Source organism: Protobothrops mucrosquamatus, unplaced genomic scaffold, assembly GCF_001527695.2.
Source record: "Protobothrops mucrosquamatus isolate PMUCROS unplaced genomic scaffold, P.Mucros_1.0 scaffold3803, whole genome shotgun sequence".
NCBI lineage: Eukaryota > Metazoa > Chordata > Lepidosauria > Squamata > Viperidae > Protobothrops > Protobothrops mucrosquamatus.
The window spans coordinates 23,101-41,025 of NW_015389756.1; the positions used below are offsets into that span (position 1 = coordinate 23,101).

Consider the following 17,925-nt stretch of genomic DNA (forward strand, 5'->3'; position numbering starts at 1 on the left):
GCACTGCTCGAAAATAGCCCGCCTGCTAATTGGGGAAGGCCATCTGGGTATTTCCTTGGCTGCTGGAGGTGCCCTCCGCCTTCCCTTCTCCTATTTGCCTTGCGGGACGTGTGGTGGCAAGGGACGGCTCTGCAGCAGAGCACAGAGTAGCCTAGCTCCTGGAGAACAACAGAGCGAACATTTTAAACCTCCCCCCCCCAAGACCCTTAGTCGCTGGCAGGATTTGCTCTTTGCTCTGCCTCTGCTCTGGACTCCCAAACCATTTGCAGATTTTGAAATCCTCAGCAAAGATGGACCAACACGAAGGGACTGTGTGTACGCAAAGGGTGGAGTCTGCCTGTGTGCTCTGTTTGCTTGCAATTGTGCGAAGCCAACACTTCAATGGTCAGCTGACGAGTCGATGTTTTGCACAGACCCAGAGAATGTGTGTCCAAGGGCAAAGTTCACCCTGCGGAGCATCCGCAGACGCCCAGGAGCATCCTGGGAACAGGGTCCAATGTTCAAGCTCTGCTTCCCAGGTGGGTGCCCACAAAGAGTGCTCACCACCCCTCTTTTCAACCAGCCCAGCTGTGGGCTTTAAGACATCCGCTCCCCAAAGCAGCCTAGTTAACAACACTCAGTTTTGCCCCGGAGAGATTCTGTCTCTGCACCGTCTGTGGCTTTCCCCATGCTGTCCTCCTCACTCTGTGCTTTGGCCTGCGTTTCCTTGCAGATCTGGAGGCCGCCCAGCGCTACGATGGCCAAAGACAACTCGGCTTTCTCTGCCCCCATCTCTGAGGGCAAAGCACCCCTTTCCTCGCAGCCGGCCAAGTCAGCGGCCTTGCGGCGCCTGGGCGAGGGCCCTGAGAAGGCCGAGAAGAAGCGTGGGCGCCAACGCTACGTGGAGAAGGATGGCAAGTGCAACGTCCAGCACGGGAACGTGCGAGAGACCTACCGCTATCTCACTGACATCTTCACCACGCTGGTGGACCTGAAGTGGCGTTTCAGCCTGCTGGTCTTCATCCTGGCCTACGCGATCACCTGGCTCTTCTTCGGCCTCATCTGGTGGTTCATTGCCTACTGCCGGGGCGACCTAGACCATCTGGGGGACGACGCTTGGACCCCCTGTGTCAACAACCTCAACGGCTTCGTCTCGGCCTTTCTCTTCTCCATCGAGACCGAGACCACCATCGGCTACGGGCACCGGGTCATCACCGACAAGTGTCCCGAGGGCATCATACTGCTCCTCCTCCAGGCCATCCTGGGCTCCATGGTGAACGCCTTCATGGTGGGCTGCATGTTCGTCAAGATCTCCCAGCCCAACAAGCGGGCGGAGACGCTGGTGTTTTCCTCCCACGCCGTCATCTCGCTGCGGGATGACCACCTCTGCCTCATGTTCCGGGTGGGGGACCTGCGCAACTCCCACATCGTGGAGGCCTCGATCCGGGCCAAGCTGATCAAGTCCAAGCAGACCCAAGAAGGGGAGTTCATCCCCCTCAACCAGACGGACCTCAGCGTGGGCTTCGAGACGGGCGACGACCGCCTCTTTCTGGTCTCCCCGCTGATCATCAGCCACGAGATCAACGAGCACAGTCCTTTCTGGGAGGTGTCCAAGGAACAGCTGCGGAAGGACGAGTTTGAGGTCGTGGTCATCTTGGAAGGGATGGTGGAGGCCACAGGTAGGTGGAGGGGGGCTGCGGGATCTCTGGGCTCCCTGCTGGGGACACTGCCAAAAGAGGGATGCCCTTACCTGAGGCTGGGGGGGCAGGGAGGAGAGCTGGCCATGAAAAGCAACTTCAGCTCAGGTGTACCCCATTTTCAAGTGAAGGGTTTGGGGCTTGGTTTCTTCCCCCCCCCCTCGCCGGTCCTAGCCAGGTGCCTGGGGTGGCCTGTGGCATTCATACCCTCCATCAAGAAGGCTTTGGGAAGAGCCCCCAGCCTCGGATGGGTGTGAGAAGAAGGGTCCGTCCCACTGGGTTCAGGAGAGCAAAATCAGGATTATATAGGTGCATTAGAAATTAATAGATTAACTGGTAGCTCATGGAAGTGGCCGACGCCATCCTACCCACCGTCCCCAATTCCCTTGCAGGGATGACGTGCCAAGCGCGGAGCTCCTACCTGGTGGACGAGGTCCTGTGGGGACATCGCTTCATGTCGGTCCTCTCCTTGGAGGATGGATTTTACGAGGTGGATTACAACAGCTTCCACCAGACCTTCGAGGTGCCCACCCCCAGCTGCAGCGCCCGGGAGCTGGCGGAGGCTGCAGCTCGCATGGACGCCCACCTGTACTGGTCCATCCCCAGCCGGCTGGATGAGAAGGTGGAGGAGGGGACAGAGAAGGGGGACGAGGGGGACAAAGAGAGGAACGGGAACCTCACCAGCCCCGAGAGCGAGTCCAAGGTCTAACAGGCCTCCGGACGGGCAGAGCGAGCCAGGAGGCCTGGGCGGTGGCACAAGGCAGCCAGAGGGGGCAGGGGAGCCATCTGGCAAGCGAAGGTGCCCTCCGGCTGGTTTGGACCTTGGGGTTATCAGCACAGACTGTAAAAGAAAGACTCAACCGAGTCTTGAAAGTGCCCATGTGCAGGGAAGGCAGCAACTGGAGCCATCGGGAGGCAACATGGAACTGGAAACCATATTCAATGGGGGTCCAGACCCACTGCTAGGAAAGACGAGGCCCTTGGGACGGCAATGGGGCCCCACAGATGTGCCCATGTGGCTTCCTCAGCAGTGAGAGCGAGGGGGCTTTGGCCTTTCCCAATTCCTGGGCTTTCCAGCTAAGCCCCGAGTGCAGGTGGTCTCCCCTGCAAGTCCTAGCCGGACCTGACCCTACTTAGCTTCCAGAGCTCAGATGGGTGAAGAGACTCTCAGTGTGAGAAACGCGCAGCCTGGGGGCACCTGGGGGATGACAAGAGAAGGTGTGAAGAGGTGGCTGCATGAACAAGGAGGTGGTGAAGACCACCAGTGAGGACCATGAATACTCTGGCTGCTCTCCTTGCCCCCCACACCTGCTCAGCTTCCCCCCCACCTCCCGAGCAGACTATGCTGTTTCAAAGCAGGCACATTTTTGCACAAGGCAACCTTTTAAAAAAAAAAAACACTGCAGAGTTCGTTTTGGGCATGCCAAAGACCACGGAGACCCCCAGGGGGGGATGTAGGGAGAGATGTGACCCCAGCGCGCAAAGCCGCTTCGATTAGCAAGTTTCTCCGCCCAGCAGACCCGGCATGGCTGGCTGTTTCCCCCACAGGACAAGAAAAAGGGGGGTGGGCAGCTTGATCTATGATATGGTCCATATTTTGAAATAAACCTTACCAGACGAGTTGTGTAATCAAGGAATTGTGTGTCTGCATATATTTGCATATGAAAGTCGAAAGCCCAAACAGAGTCAACCAGAAAGTTTTAGAGTGCAGAAAACACACAAGAACGGCGTATCGAACGATTCTGGGTTCCCGTTGTACCTTGAAGCCTCAGCGGAACCGATGACACCCGGAATAGATTTTACTTTCAAATTGTTACCACCCCACTCAGGATTCCTCAGATCCTGAAGACCTTAAAGGGGTCTTTATCCCTTTTTCCCTCCAAGAGCCCAAAGCAGTGGAGATGACTTGACTTCACCTCTTTCCTCACAACAAGCCCCTATGGCAGATTAGGGGGAGGGGGAGAAATGCCTCCCCAGCCCATGGAATGAACGGGGCTTGTCTCTTTTCCTCCCACAGCATTTTATGCTCAGAACTAGGAGAGAGAGAGAGAGAGAGAGAGAAAGAGAGAGGGAGAGAGAGAGGGAGAGAGAGGGAGAGAGGAGAGAGAGGGAGAGAGGAGAAAGAGAGAGAAAGAGAGAGAGAGAAAGAAAGAGAGGGAGAGAAAGAGAAAGAGAGAGAAAGAGAGAGGGAGAGAGAGAGGGAGAGAGAGGGAGAGAGGAGAGAGAGGGAGAGAGGAGAAAGAGAGAGAAAGAGAGAGAGAGAAAGAAAGAGAGGGAGAGAAAGAAAGAGAGGGAGAGAGAGAGAGAGAGAGAGAAAGAGAGAGGGAGAGAGAGAGGGAGAGAGAGGGAGAGAGGAGAGAGAGGGAGAGAGGAGAAAGAGAGAGAAAGAGAGAGANGCACTGCTCGAAAATAGCCCGCCTGCTAATTGGGGAAGGCCATCTGGGTATTTCCTTGGCTGCTGGAGGTGCCCTCCGCCTTCCCTTCTCCTATTTGCCTTGCGGGACGTGTGGTGGCAAGGGACGGCTCTGCAGCAGAGCACAGAGTAGCCTAGCTCCTGGAGAACAACAGAGCGAACATTTTAAACCTCCCCCCCCCCAAGACCCTTAGTCGCTGGCAGGATTTGCTCTTTGCTCTGCCTCTGCTCTGGACTCCCAAACCATTTGCAGATTTTGAAATCCTCAGCAAAGATGGGCCAACACGAAGGGACTGTGTGCACGCAAAGGGTGGAGTCTGCCTGTGTGCTCTGTTTGCTTGCAATTGTGCGAAGCCAACACTTCAATGGTCAGCTGACGAGTCGATGTTTTGCACAGACCCAGAGAGTGTGTGTCCAAGGGCAAAGTTCACCCTGCGGAGCATCCGCAGACGCCCAGGAGCATCCTGGGAACAGGGTCCAATGTTCAAGCTCGGCTTCCCAGGTGGGTGCCCACAAAGAGCGCTCACCACCCCTCTTTTCAACCAGCCCAGCTGTGGGCTTTAAGACATCCGCTCCCCAAAGCAGCCTAGTTAACACTCAGTTTTGCCCCGGAGAGATTCTGTCTCTGCACCGTCTGTGGCTTTCCCCATGCTGTCCTCCTCACTCTGTGCTTTGGCCTGCGTTTCCTTGCAGATCTGGAGGCCGCCCAGCGCTACGATGGCCAAAGACAACTCGGCTTTCTCTGCCCCCATCTCTGAGGGCAAAACACCCCTTTCCTCGCAGCCGGCCAAGTCGGCGGCCTTGCGGCGCCTGGGCGAGGGCCCTGAGAAGGCCGAGAAGAAGCGTGGGCGCCAACGCTACGTGGAGAAGGATGGCAAGTGCAACGTCCAGCACGGGAACGTGCGAGAGACCTACCGCTATCTCACTGACATCTTCACCACGCTGGTGGACCTGAAGTGGCGTTTCAGCCTGCTAGTCTTCATCCTGGCCTACGCGATCACCTGGCTCTTCTTCGGCCTCATCTGGTGGTTCATTGCCTACTGCCGGGGCGACCTGGACCATCTGGGGGACGACGCTTGGACCCCCTGTGTCAACAACCTCAACGGCTTCGTCTCGGCCTTTCTCTTCTCCATCGAGACCGAGACCACCATCGGCTACGGGCACCGGGTCATCACCGACAAGTGCCCCGAGGGCATCATACTGCTCCTCCTCCAGGCCATCCTGGGCTCCATGGTGAACGCCTTCATGGTGGGCTGCATGTTCGTCAAGATCTCCCAGCCCAACAAGCGGGCGGAGACGCTGGTGTTTTCCTCCCACGCCGTCATCTCGCTGCGGGATGACCACCTCTGCCTCATGTTCCGGGTGGGGGACCTGCGCAACTCCCACATCGTGGAGGCCTCGATCCGGGCCAAGCTGATCAAGTCCAAGCAGACCCAAGAAGGGGAGTTCATCCCCCTCAACCAGACGGACCTCAGCGTGGGCTTCGAGACGGGCGACGACCGCCTCTTTCTGGTCTCCCCACTGATCATCAGCCACGAGATCAACGAGCACAGCCCCTTCTGGGAGGTGTCCAAGGAACAGCTGCGGAAGGACGAGTTTGAGGTCGTGGTCATCTTGGAAGGGATGGTGGAGGCCACAGGTAGGTGGGCAGGGGCTGCGGGATCTCTGGGCTCCCTGCTGGGGACGCTGCCAAAAGAGGGGTGCCCTTCCGAGGCTGGAGGGGGGGCAGGGAGGAGAGCTGGCCATGAAAAGCAACTTCAGCTCAGGTGTACCCCCATTTTCAAGTGAAGGGTTTTTGGCTTGGTTTCTCCCCCCCTCCCCCGCCGGTCCTAGCCAGGTGCCTGGGGTGGCCTGTGGCATTCATACCCTCCATCAAGAAGGCTTTGGGAAGAGCCCCCAGCCTCGGATGGGTGTGAGAAGAAGGGTCCATCCCACTGGGTTCAGGAGAGCAAAATTAGGATTATATAGGTGCATTAGAAATTAATAGATTAACTGGTAGCTCATGGAAGAGGCCGACGCCATCCTACCCACCGTCCCCAATTCCCTTGCAGGGATGACGTGCCAAGCGCGGAGCTCCTACCTGGTGGACGAGGTCCTGTGGGGACATCGCTTCATGTCGGTCCTCTCCTTGGAGGATGGATTTTACGAGGTGGATTACAACAGCTTCCACCAGACCTTCGAGGTGCCCACCCCCAGCTGCAGCGCCCGGGAGCTGGCGGAGGCTGCAGCTCGCATGGACGCCCACCTGTACTGGTCCATCCCCAGCCGGCTGGACGAGAAGGTGGAGGAGGGGACAGAGAAGGGGGACGAGGGGGACAAAGAGAGGAACGGGAACCTCACCAGCCCCGAGAGCGAGTCCAAGGTCTAACAGGCCTCCGGACGGGCAGAGCGAGCCAGGAGGCCTGGGCGGTGGCACAAGGCAGCCAGAGGGGGCAGGGGAGCCATCTGGGCAAGCAAAGGTGCCCTCCATCTGGTTTGGACCTTGGGGTTATCAGCACAGACTGTAAAAGAAAGACTCAACCGAGTCTTGAAAGTGCCCATGTGCAGGGAAGGCAGCAACTGGAGCCATCGGGAGGCAACGTGGAACTGGAAACCATATTCAATGGGGGTCCAGACCCACTGCTAGGAAAGACGAGGCCCTTGGGACGGCAGTGGGGCCCCACAGATGTGCCCCTGTGGCTTTCTCAGCAGTGAGACCGAGGGAGCTTTGGCCTTTCTCGATTCCTGGGCTTCCCAGCTGAGCCCCGAGTGCAGGTGGTCTCCCTTGCAAGTCCTAGCCGGACCTGACCCTACTTAGCTTCCAGAGCTCAGATGGGTGAAGAGACTCTCAGTGTGACAAACGCGCAGCCTGGGGGCACCTGGGGGATGACAAGAGAAGGTGTGAAGAGGTGGCTGCATGAACAAGGAGGTGGTGAAGACCACCAGTGAGGACCATGAATACTCTGGCTGCTCTCCTTGCCCCCCACACCTGCTCAGCTTCCCCCCCACCTCCCGAGCAGACTATGCTGTTTCAAAGCAGGCACATTTTTGCACAAGGCAACCTTTTTAAAAAAAACCACTGCAGAGTTCGTTTTGGGCATGCCAAAGACCACGGAGACCCCCAGGGGGGGATGTAGGGAGAGATGTGACCCCAGCGCGCAAAGCCGCTTCGATTAGCAAGTTTCTCCGCCCAGCAGACCCGGCATGGCTGGCTGTTTCCCCCACAGGACAAGAAAAAGGGGGAGGGGGCAGCTTGATCTATGATATGGTCCATATTTTGAAATAAACCTTACCAGACGAGTTGTGTAATCAAGGAATTGTGTGTCTGCATATATTTGCGTATGAAAGTCGAAAGCCCAAACAGAGTCAACCAGAAAGTTTTAGAGCGCAGAAAACACACAAGAACGGCGTATCGAACGTTTGTGGGCTCCCGCTGTACCTTGAAGCCTCAGCGGAACCGATGACACCCGGAATAGATTTTACTTTCAAATTGTTACCACCCCACTCAGGATTCCTCAGATCCTGAAGACCTTAAAGGGGTCTTTATCCCTTTTTCCCCTCCAAGAGCCCAAAGCAGTGGAGATGACTTGGCTTCCTCACAACAAGCCCCTATCGCAGGTTGGGGGAGGGGGAGGGGGAGAAATGCCTCCCCAGCCCATGGAATGAACGGGGCTTGTCTCTTTTCCTCCCACAGCATTTTATGCTCAGAACTAGGAGAGAGGGAGAGAGAGAGAGAGAGAGAGGGAGGGAGGGAGGGAGGGAGAGAGAGGGAGGGAGAGGGAGAGGGAGAGAGAGAGAGAGAGAGAAAGAGGGAGAGAAAGAGAAAGAGAAAGAGAGAAAGAGAGGGAAAGAGAGAGAGAGGGAGAGAGAAAGAGAGAGAAAAAGAGAGAGAAAGAGGGAGAGAAAGAGAGAAAGAGAAAGAGAGAGAGGGAGAGAAAGAGAGAAAGAGAAAGAAAGAGAGTGTGTGTGTGTGTGTGTGTGCCCAGTTTGAGAAGCCTTCACAACTGTTTTGCTGCCCTGCAGCGCCCCCTCCTACTCCTGGCCAGGGAAGGGTAGTGCAGCTCCTCCCAGGGACCGCCAGAGCAAGAGAGAGATCAGGCCAGGCAGCCATGATGGGACCAAAGTTTGGGGCCGGGCCCCCTCCCTGGCCCCAAAGCCCTTGCAAGGCGATTCTAGGCCTGGAGGACCCAGACATCTCCCTCATGCTAGACGTCTCTGTGAGCAAAAGGCAGCCCAGAGTCCACCTGACTTCTCCTTTGGGGGGGAACAACACTGCCCCTTCCGATACTGCTCGGCGGTTTTTTCTCCCAGCGCCCTTTTGATGCCCAGGAACTGCAACTTCCATAGTTCCCAGCCAGCCTGTTTAGAAGCTGCCACCTTTCCCTGCTCTGCTAGATCTTGTGCCTCTTGCTTCTGGGGCTTCAAGAAAACGTGACACCTCCAGGAAGCGACTCTTGTGGTTCACATTTTTATTAAAAGTCCCATTTGGCCTCGCGAACGTTATTTTCAAGTTTGAGGGCTTCTCGCCTCCGTGCACCGGGAGGGCCCCCGTTTGAACTTCAGCACCATCAGGTGCTCCTGGCTGGGCAGGCCTCGCCCTCTTCCCTCCGAGCCGGGCAGCGGAGGGCAGAAGTACGAGCGCAGAAAACGCCCGGTGGGATGCCAGGAGCCCAAGGCCGCTCTCTCCGGATGGGCACTGAGCCGTGGGCACAGCCTGGCGTTTCCTGCTGGCAACGGAATTTGGAAGGGGGGGCCAAGTGAGGTTTCCCCCTTGCATGCACACACACACACTCACACACACAACACAAATGACACAAGAACGACTTGCTTCCCTTGATGGCACCACTGCTTTCCTGGAGAAGCCCAGAGGTGCCTGCTGGAACCGAGCGCTGGGGCAGAAGCAAAGCCCCCCTGGTGGACACAGAGCTGCTCTTCTTCCAAAGCCAAAAGGCAGATGTTGACCGCTCAGCTGCTGGGCGGCCTCCATGGTGCCCAGCTCCCCTACTGGGGTGCAGCCTGTTGCTATGGCGTCTCCCTGTGACGGTCAGGGACTCCGGCAGCAGCTTCTGCACCAGGAAACCAGGGGAGGGGGGAGGCTGAGATCCTCAAGAGGCCGGGGGTGGGGCGGAATGGTCCCCCTGATCCGTCAAAAGGGGTTCCTTTGGCACAATCCGGGTGTTGGAAGATGGCCGCCCACTGCTCTGGGGCTCCCGGTGGGTCTCCAGGGCAGGCATCCATCTCATGTCTTGAGCTTCTCTTGGAGGAGGCCGTGACTCCTTCCGGTTGTCTCCTCCACCCCCGGGGGGGGGGGGGGTAGAGAGCGTCCAAAAGCCTCCAAGAGGATAGAGAGAAAAGCTGCACCCCTCAGAAACAGGGGCTCCTCCCCGGCTCAAGTGAAGGAGAGGCCCTGCACCCCCTTTTGTGGCAGCCGTGCTCCGCCAGAGCCCCAAAAGATGGAACAAGAAGATATAGCGGCCTTGATGAGCAGGAAGCCGCTCCCAACGTTGTTAAGAGGACACAACAGAGCAGCAGGAGGGGGTCTGCCAATGGAGGGGAGGGGGATGAAGGAAAGTCCCTCTCCCCTGGCCCTCCAGCAAATTGAAAATGGGCACAGGGCAGAGAGATTTGGCTGAGAAGACGCCGTCTTGGTGACTGGCAGGACTGCACAGGAAATACAGAAAGACGCGGGTCAAACAGATCGGCCTAAAATACCAGCTGCCTCTTGGGGGGGGGAAGAGAAGAGGATTGGAACTGGCTGAGACTCTCCTAAATTAGGCTAATTCCTTGTGGCCCCCCCCCCCCAGAAAGCAGCCTCTGGCAACATCCCTGGAACCCTCTTCAGAAGCCACAAAACGAGTTCGCTTTAGCCCTTCAGTTGGGGCTCCTTTTGATGCACCCCTCTTCTTGGGGATGCCCGCTCAGCTCCCCCCCTATGCTCTGCAGGTGGCCCTGCCCACAATTGATAGAGCCCCTCTTCTTGGGACCCCCGCCCCCCAAGGGAGGCCTGCTCACCTATGTCCGCCCGGCCGGTGTTCACCTCTTGCGCAGCCTCGCCATGAAGCAGCAGGTGACCGAGACGAGGATGGAGACCCCCAGGAGGATAGCGCTGGAGATGCCGACCGCCAGAGGGATGAGGAGGGTGTCCATGGCTGAGGAAGCGAGGGGAGGAGGGGCGTCAGCCCTCGGGGACAAAGGCAGGGGAGGGGTAGAGGGGAAGCGGAGTCCCGGCAGGAAGGCCCAAGCAGGGGAAGACTTGGGCCCGAAACAGTCTGGGCTCTACTCACCCAACGGATACGGGTACACCGTGACCATGTTGGACTTCGCCGAAGCGGCCTGATACCAGCTGCGGTCAGGAGAGTGCACCCAGGCGGTCACAGCGCAGTAGTAGCCCCCTTCGTCGGATGGCTGGACCGCGTGCAGGCGCAGCCGGTGGCTCTGCGGCCCCACTTTATCCACGCTCAGGGCCCCGCCAGACGGCCGCTCCTCCAGCTGGGCCACCCCCTCGCGGTCCACGGAGGCCAAGATGACCCCAAGCGGGCTGGAGCCCGGCTGTGGTAGCTCTGCCCACCAGCTGAGGGCCAGGTGGAGGTCCTGAGCCGATTCCACCGAGACGTTGCATCGGACGTCGGCTGTGCCGCCGCGGTAGGTGGGGAAGGGCAGCCACGCAACGGCCCCCAGCACCACCGCTGTGGGGAGAAGGGGGCAGCCTGAGAAGGGGGCAGGAGCCCTTCCCGCCCTCCCACTGGCGCAAGAGCTCAGCATCCCTAAAGGGGGGGGGGGTCTTCGCTAAGAATTTCAGCTGGGAAAGGGGGGCTCCTTCCTCTAGTGGCAGATTTAAGAGATTAATGGCATTAATTATCCTGCGTGTAATTATGGGATGGCAGGCAGCACTGGGAAGATGAATGGCCTGTAGGGAATGTTTCTGTCTTCCCTTAATCAAAGCAGGCAAAGACCCCCTTTTTTGCCACCCAATTTTTAAAATCAGCTGAAAGGGTGGTCCTGCAGACTGAAGCAGCCTCGGGAATAACAAGAAGCATGGGGCAAAATGCAGAAGTGCATGGTAAGTCCTGGCAAATTAAATGCCCTTTGAGCCCACGCCTAACTTCTGGTGAGTGAAGTGGGGGGGGGGTCTCTTTCTTGGCAACAGAGTCTTTCTAAAATTCTTTTGAGGAGCCGCAAGACGTAAACAGCAACGATATAAACCAGGGAACAGCAGCCCACAGAGGCCTCTGAAATTTAGCAAGTTATTATTACGATCCGTCTTTCTTTTCTGATTGGATGGACTCGAATTATGGTTAATTACTGTGGAGTTATTTAGGTCTTCTGCCAAATTCCAGAGGCTCTACACTGCAGGGGACTTCAACTCCCAGAATTCCTGAGCCAGCCATGCTGAGGGGAAAGGGAGAGGTTTCCAAGCTGAGCCATGCTGGCTCAGGAATTCTGGGAGTTGAAGTCCACCAGTCATAAAAGAACCAAGGTTGACTACCCCTGCGTCTACAGCCTCCAGGAGAATTTGATCGCTGTAGATCCCAGCCGAAGAGAAAATCGGAACGGCTCACCCACTGCACCAAACCTGGAACCTTGGTGGACTCCTTGGGAAATTAGCTTAGCCGGACCGGCAGTGAAAGCCGCCTTTAGAGAGATGGACGAGGGTCCCGCTGGCCCTGAAGGGCCCCTCCCCCCAAAGGCTATGCAGACCAAGGAGGGAACCAGGTTAGCTCTGTGGGGGGGAGAAGAAGGGCTACCTTGGGACTTGATCTCCACGCTGAGTGCCTCGGAGCTCAGGGTGGCCAACGGGCGCAGCTCTGCGTTCGGAGACCGCGAGAAGGCCTGAACCTCGCAGCGGTATGAGCCCACGTCTGCCGGCTGGGCCGACGCGATCCGCAGCAGGAAAGTGCCCAGCGGGGAGGCCAGCTTTTGCAGGGAGACATGCCTCGTGCCCACGTCGCGGCTGGCGTAGTTCTGGCCCAGGACAAGCCCTCCACTGGCCTCTAGCCGGGCAACGAGATGCCCCTGCCCGCCAGCCTCCTTCCTCAGCTCCCAGCTCACCGCCCAGGCGACGTGGGGCAGGAGGAGGGCGGGGCCTCCGGAGACGTTGCAGAAGAGCTCCAGGGAATCTCGGGGGCTGAGCAGGACTCTGGGGGGACCGGCAGACACCGAGAGCTGGCTCGCTGGAAGCAAAGCACAGGGGAAAAATGGGGTCACAGGTCCCTCCCTACCCGTGGCGGTCCCACATGTGCCCCACCCCACTGATCATCCCCCCATGGTCCCCCTGGAGGCAGGATGGCCTCAGGGCCCAACAGGCAGAGCGGAGCGAAGGGAGAGATGCTGCCAGGATGGAGAAGGCTGGTGCCAATTCTGAGAGAGGAGATTATGGGGGACACCCAGCAGATCCCTTTGGAGAGACACAGTGCCCCCTCGGGAAATGAGTAACGGGGGCTCCGTCAGCCTCCCCAAGATATAAAGGGGTGTTTGGGGGAGGGGCAAACCCACCTATGCTTTGAACCGAGACATCAGCCAGCGTTACCCGCTTCTCAGTGATCTGCTGCCAGCTGCCGTCGGGATCCTGGATCCACTCCCCGGCGGTGCAGTGATAGGTCCCGGAGTCCTCTGGCCTGAGTCGGCCCAGTGCCATCTGGTACCGCCAGTCGCCCAGCTTGACCAGGGAGAGCTCCCGGGCCGAGCGCCGTGGGGCAAAACGCCCGGCGGCCTCCAGGGCAAAGTCCCGCTGCAGCCCGATCACCTCCTGCTGCAGCCGGGGGCTTCCAGGCGCGGAGACCGTGAAGGCGACCGAGAGGTGGGTGTGCTGCTGGGTCCCGCTGGCCACGGAGCAGGTGAGCAGCAGGTCCTGGCTCTCCAAAAGCACCATCTGGGGAGGGGGAGCAGCTTTGGCCCCCCGGCCCTGGAAAGGGGGCTTCGCACTGGAGGGAGGGGCAGCGGAGACAGAGAGCTGGTCAGGGATAACTGGGGGGGGGAGAAGCAGAAGGAAAGGGACGGTCAGTTCACTGAGCCAGGACTGGGGGAGCCCCCACCATTCCCCTGAATGCCAGAGCAGCCAGGGGCTCCCCCTCTTCCCAAACCCCAAGGTGAGCCTAGCAGCCCCTCCGCAGCCAGTTCCTGGGGGCTGGTCCCCGCCCCACGCATCTTGCGCCCTGCCAACTGGCAGAGAGGTGGGCATGCGGGAAGGGGAGGGGAGGAAGCAGGTCTGCTCGTTCCTCCCTCCAGCTGTGCTGAACCGCCACGGCCAGGACCCCCCGCAGCCTGGGCAGGTCTCGCCCCAGGCAGCATCCAGCGGACTCACCTCTGACCTCCACCTTGGCGCTGTAGGTGCCCTGGTATTTGGAATCCGTGGTGGGCGTGTAGCACTCATAGACCCCCGTGTCCTCCATCCGGATCGCCCTCACACGCAGTTCCACAGCGTCACCCCGAACGCGCAGGATGGAGACGTTGCCCGCCTGCACTCGGGCCCCAAAAACGGCGTAAGGGAAGCTGGGGTCGCGCGTGCTGACCATGCCGATGGAGATGTCGGGAGCCGGCGGCCGATACAGGAACCACTCGAACTGCTGCAGGGAAGGACCCTCGAACTCGGAGACGTTGCAGGGAACGGCGAGGGTGGCACCTTCCACGCGGTACAAGGGCCCCGGAGGCAGCTGGACCTTCCTGGCGCCGCTGAGGGCTGGGCAGGCAAGGGAGGCGGGTTAGCCAGTGGCTCCGTGGCTCCGATCCGAGGGACAGAGGACCAGAGCAAAAGAAGCCGAGAGTCTCGGCCGAGGAAGGGGCTCCGACTGAGGAGAGCGCCCATCCCACCACCCTGGGGGCCCTTCCAAGGGCCCGGCTGGAGGGGGGGCGAGGGGGGGGAGAGAGGGGCTTGGCAAACTGCAGGGCCACCTGGAAAGAGCCCTAGAAATTCTTTGCAGGCTCTGCAGGCTGGGAGGCCTCATCCACGGCGGAAAAGCTCCAGGAAGACCATCCTGGCTCTGCGGACTTTTGCAGGACTTTTACAAGAGAGGCCCCCCCTCCCCCCCAGCCCCAAAAATAACCGGGAGGCTCAGCCCGGATCTGGCCAGCCAAGAACGCTCCCCCACCCCAGCCAACCGAGAGAAAAGGGCCTAATAATGCAATAACAACCTGAGGAAGCAGGGTGCGTCCTCCTCCGGGGAGCCCCCCCCGTGGGAGAGCAGCAGGTGCAAAGGGCCTGCCTTTCCTTGGAGATGCTGCCCCCTCCCCTACCCCCTACCCCCCCCCGGGCAATTGGGCAGAGTCTTGGTCTGTCTCCGCAGCCTTCCTCGCCTGCCCGTGCCCAGCCCACAGGCAGGGAAGTGGAGGCGCGCGTGGGGGGCTGCGGAGGGCCTGGGAGCAGAATCACAGCCGGACGGGGCAATGCAACCACAGCCCCCCCACCCCTCTCCAGCAGACCAAGGCGACCCTGCCTGCCTGCCCCGAGGACTCCTGGGCAGGCCTGTGGGAGGAAGGGGGTCAGCCGGTCCTGGCGGCCAAGGGGGGCTCCCATCTGACCGCCCCGTGGCAGCCCTCAAAAGCTGGGCCAGGCTCGGTCTCCCCTCTGCCTTCCCAAGCCGGCCTCCTCGCCCGGGGACCCCATTCCGTCGCCGAGCCCTCCAAGCCGGCAAGGGCTCCGCAGGGCATGGAAAGTCGCCGCGCCATTCCCAGGCCGGGAGGGAAGGCGGAATCTCCCTCCTCCGAGGCCCGGCCCGGCTGCAGGAGAGCAAGCCAAGGCCGGCTTTGGTCCCCCGCCCTGCACGGCCCGCCAAGCAGCCCGCCGTTGCGCCCCGCGCGCCCCCCGACCAGCCCTTCCACGCACCGGCCAGCGGCAGGAGGAGAAAGCAGAGGAGGAGGCGGCGGTGTCGGCGGCTCAGCGCCCGCGCGGGACCCTCCATGAGTGGCCGGGGAGGCGGCGGGACCCTCCAGGGGACGACGACGACGCCCTGCCGCGCCCTCTCCGACTCGCCGGGATCCGAACCGGTTGTCGCCGGGGAAGGCGGCTCGCTCAGCCCGCCCGGGCCCAGGAGAAGCCGGGCTCTGCTGAGTAGCCACGCCTCCGCCGTCCCCGCCGCCGCCGCCGCGCGCCCCCGCGCGGTCGGAGCTGGCCGGAGAGCCCAGACACGGGCCGTCTGTACGTGCCCAGGAACCTCGTGCTCCTGGGCACGTAACAGACAGGTGTAGATGGCCAGGGCGGACGGGGGACCCCGTGGGGCGGGGGAGGGGGCGCGGGGGGGGGGTCAGACCGTAGCTCCGCGCGATGCCCCGTGCAGGGGAGCCCTCCTGGGGGGGTGCAGCGGGTCCCGCGGCCCCCGGGGGGCGCCAAACGCCACGGCAAGGGCAGCTGCTCTCCTGGAGGGACGAGGGACCCCCGGGCAACGTACTCCAGAAATCCAGGGGTCCCCTAAATCTATCCAATGCCGAAGAAGGGACGAAGCCCGGAAGGGGGGTTGTAATAGGAACATTTGGCTGTGGAACTCAGGGCCTCAAGGTGTCACTGTGGCCACCAGCTGGGCAGCAAATAGTAAAGTAGCCCAAAGGCCTCTAGCCCAGCCCAGCTCAGCTCTGGCCACCCTGCCGGCTCCCCAAAAGTATCCAGAGAGAGTGGACCAGAGGGGACGAATTGCTCCATCTCTCTCCCGGCCCCCTCCGTGTTTTGGCATAAGACCGGCCCACTGACCGGTCTTAAAATCAGACCCGCCAATGGAGACCTATGTACTAAAGGTTCTTTTAACGCCTCTCTCTGGCACAACAACCCTGTGAGGGAGGTAAGAGGAGAAGCCGCCCGACACTGAGAAGACGCCCAGACCTGAGCAGTCCTGCTGCTCCCCTGGGTGGTCCCTCAGAATCAGCCCCCCCCCCGGCAGGGTCATGGTTAGCAGCACCCAGATTGGCTGGGAGGGAGGCCCTGGACCCACCGGAAGGCCAGAGCGCCCCCCACCCCCGGCCTTGTAGAGTGTGTCTTTGGACAGAAAACTCCGTTTGCTCTCTCTGGAGAGGGAGGGATGGAGGGGGCTGCTCTCTCACAAGCACACACAAACAGAGACACACAAACACACACACACACACACACACACGCATGCCAAAGGGCCTGTGGGGACGGGTCTCTCAGGCCCCCTTCCCTGCGGTGGACTTGGCGCTCTTTCACAGCAGCATTTATTTACACAGCTTGGGAAGTGGGGGGGGTGGAGGGACCAGCCCCCCCTCCCAAGGCATTCTTTCCTCTCTCTTCACCCCCCCCCCTTTTCCCAGCCAGCCTGCAGCCTCTGCGTTTCCCAGGTTGCGGATGCGAAGGAACAAGGCGGACATGTTCCCTTGGCGATGGGAATAGGCTGCCTGCCAAATTTGGGCCGGCTGAGCGCGCTGCCCCACTTCCACAGAGGAGAAGGGCCGGGGGGGGCCTGGGGGCGCCCCAGACTGCAGCAGAGAGCCGGCCAGAGGGGGCTACCCAGCCCTGCCTGGAGCCTTCCAGGGAAGGGGGCTGTTCTCCCCAAGTGCTACCTGGGGCCTGCCCCCCCCAAATCCCCCAAGAAGAGAGAAAAGGGGACCCCAAGGAGGTTCAGGGGCGATTTCTGGGTTTGGGGGCAACAGTCACAGTATGAAACTGAGTCTTTCTTCTCCTGATGCTTGCTTCTAACTCTGAGCCCTCTGCACATGCTCGCTTGCCACAAGCTGCCCTTGCCAAGGGAGGACTGGCATCCAAGCTCCGGCTGTGGAGCTGCCCCCCCCCCCGCCTGGCAGGTGCAGCCAAGAGAGAAACTCTGGGCTTCTTCCACCCTCGGTTTGGTTCGTTCACTCCTTTGACCCCGTCCTCTTTTCATTCCGGCCGCTTGGGAACATTGGCAAGCGGAGACGGGCGGACGGCTTCTCTTTGCCTGCCAAATGAACGGGGTCCCCCCCCATTCTCCTCCCTGCTTTTCCCCCATTCCACAGCTTCCCCCTCGGAATGACAATGGAGGCCCAGATCGGCTCGGCTGAGCCCTTCCTCCACCCCACCTTGGATCCCTCAGCCTCAGAAGGGTCAAGCAGGGAAAATCCCTCTTCTCACAGACGTAAACCTCAAGAGACGCGCGAGAAGCAAATATTTCACATCCTTGACATAATATGGAAAGGGGTTTTTTTTGGGGGGGAAGGTCTCCTCCCTTTCTGTATTCACAGGCGTGCAAAGGAGCCCCCATCCTCCCAGTGGGAATGTCGTTCAGGCTAAAGGGGGGCTCTGCCACCACCCCCCTTTAGTCTCCCCAGGAGATTTCAGCCCCTCTTAGAGCCCTTTCCGGGACCTGCCTGGCTGGCAGGAAGCCGCTTGAGGGTCTTTGAGGGAAGTGGGTGCGGGACAACCAACCCACCGCGGGGGAGAAGCATTTGAAACCTGATTGCTGTGGACTTGGGACAGGGAGACAGAAAGTCTGTGGCACAACAACAACTTACGTTGCATTCAACCACACAATGCATTGCCAAGAAACGTTCCCGTTTCTGATGGCTTAAAAAGGGTTAGCTTATATAATATAATAAATATAAAGTTGGAAGGGACCTTGGAGGTCATCGAGTCCAACCCCCTGCTCAGGCAGGAAACCCTATACCATTTCAGACAAATGGCTGTCCAGTCTCTTCTTAAAGACTTCCAGTGTTGGAGCATTCACCGCTTCTGGAGGCAGGTGGTTCCACTGGTTAATTGTTCTCACTGTCAGGAAGTTTCTCCTTAGTTCTAGGTTGCTTCTCTCCTTGATTCGTTTCCACCCGTTGCTTCTTGTCCTGCCTTCAGGAGAATAGCTTGACTCCCTCTTCTTTGGGGCAGCCCCTGAGATATTGGAACACTGCTATCATGTCCCCCCTTGTCCTTCTCTTCATTAAACTAGACAG

At 59.7% G+C, this 17,925-nt stretch overlaps 3 protein-coding genes across 5 annotated transcripts; 2 read left to right on the forward strand and 1 right to left on the reverse strand.

Moving 5' to 3' along the window:
• Positions 1-736: 736 nt before the first annotated feature.
• Positions 737-2,385, forward strand: KCNJ9 (potassium voltage-gated channel subfamily J member 9). 2 transcript variants are annotated; one of them, XM_015827584.1, is made up of 3 exons: positions 737-763; positions 839-1,658; positions 2,069-2,385. In XM_015827584.1, the coding sequence occupies exons 1-3, from the start codon at positions 737-739 to the stop codon at positions 2,383-2,385; spliced, it is 1,164 nt and encodes a 387-aa protein (XP_015683070.1). The 2 variants fall into 2 exon arrangements, with proteins under 2 accessions (XP_015683070.1, XP_015683069.1); XM_015827583.1 differs by having other exon boundaries at positions 737-1,658.
• A 2,421-nt stretch (positions 2,386-4,806) lies between these two features.
• Positions 4,807-6,457, forward strand: LOC107298211 (G protein-activated inward rectifier potassium channel 3-like). 2 transcript variants are annotated; one of them, XM_015827581.1, is made up of 3 exons: positions 4,807-4,833; positions 4,909-5,728; positions 6,141-6,457. In XM_015827581.1, the coding sequence occupies exons 1-3, from the start codon at positions 4,807-4,809 to the stop codon at positions 6,455-6,457; spliced, it is 1,164 nt and encodes a 387-aa protein (XP_015683067.1). The 2 variants fall into 2 exon arrangements, with proteins under 2 accessions (XP_015683067.1, XP_015683066.1); XM_015827580.1 differs by having other exon boundaries at positions 4,807-5,728.
• A 3,644-nt stretch (positions 6,458-10,101) lies between these two features.
• Positions 10,102-16,374, reverse strand: IGSF8 (immunoglobulin superfamily member 8). Its single transcript, XM_029286477.1, has 6 exons — positions 16,323-16,374; positions 13,370-13,744; positions 12,562-13,032; positions 11,814-12,239; positions 10,353-10,754; positions 10,102-10,217 (listed from the first exon to the last, which is right to left on the reverse strand). Exons 1-6 carry the CDS (start codon positions 16,372-16,374, stop codon positions 10,102-10,104), a joined length of 1,842 nt encoding a protein of 613 aa, XP_029142310.1.
• Between the last annotated feature and the right edge of the window lie 1,551 nt (positions 16,375-17,925).

Excerpts from the sequence above, each read along its gene's own strand:
- LOC107298211 (XM_015827580.1), top strand. The coding sequence starts at position 4,807 with ATGGCCAAAGACAACTCGGCTTTCTCTGCCCCCATCTCTGAGGGCAAA. Across the intron at positions 5,729-6,140 it reads AGGGATGGTGGAGGCCACAG|GGATGACGTGCCAAGCGCGG; the intron begins GTAGGTGGGCAG and ends ATTCCCTTGCAG.
- IGSF8 (XM_029286477.1), bottom strand. The coding sequence starts at position 16,374 with ATGTCCGCCTTGTTCCTTCGCATCCGCAACCTGGGAAACGCAGAGGCT. Across the intron at positions 12,240-12,561 it reads TGTCTCGGTTCAAAGCATAG|CGAGCCAGCTCTCGGTGTCT; the intron begins GTGGGTTTGCCC and ends CTTTGCTTCCAG. Across the intron at positions 10,755-11,813 it reads CGTGGAGATCAAGTCCCAAG|CGGTGGTGCTGGGGGCCGTT; the intron begins GTAGCCCTTCTT and ends TTCTCCCCACAG.
- KCNJ9 (XM_015827583.1), top strand. The coding sequence starts at position 737 with ATGGCCAAAGACAACTCGGCTTTCTCTGCCCCCATCTCTGAGGGCAAA. Across the intron at positions 1,659-2,068 it reads AGGGATGGTGGAGGCCACAG|GGATGACGTGCCAAGCGCGG; the intron begins GTAGGTGGAGGG and ends ATTCCCTTGCAG.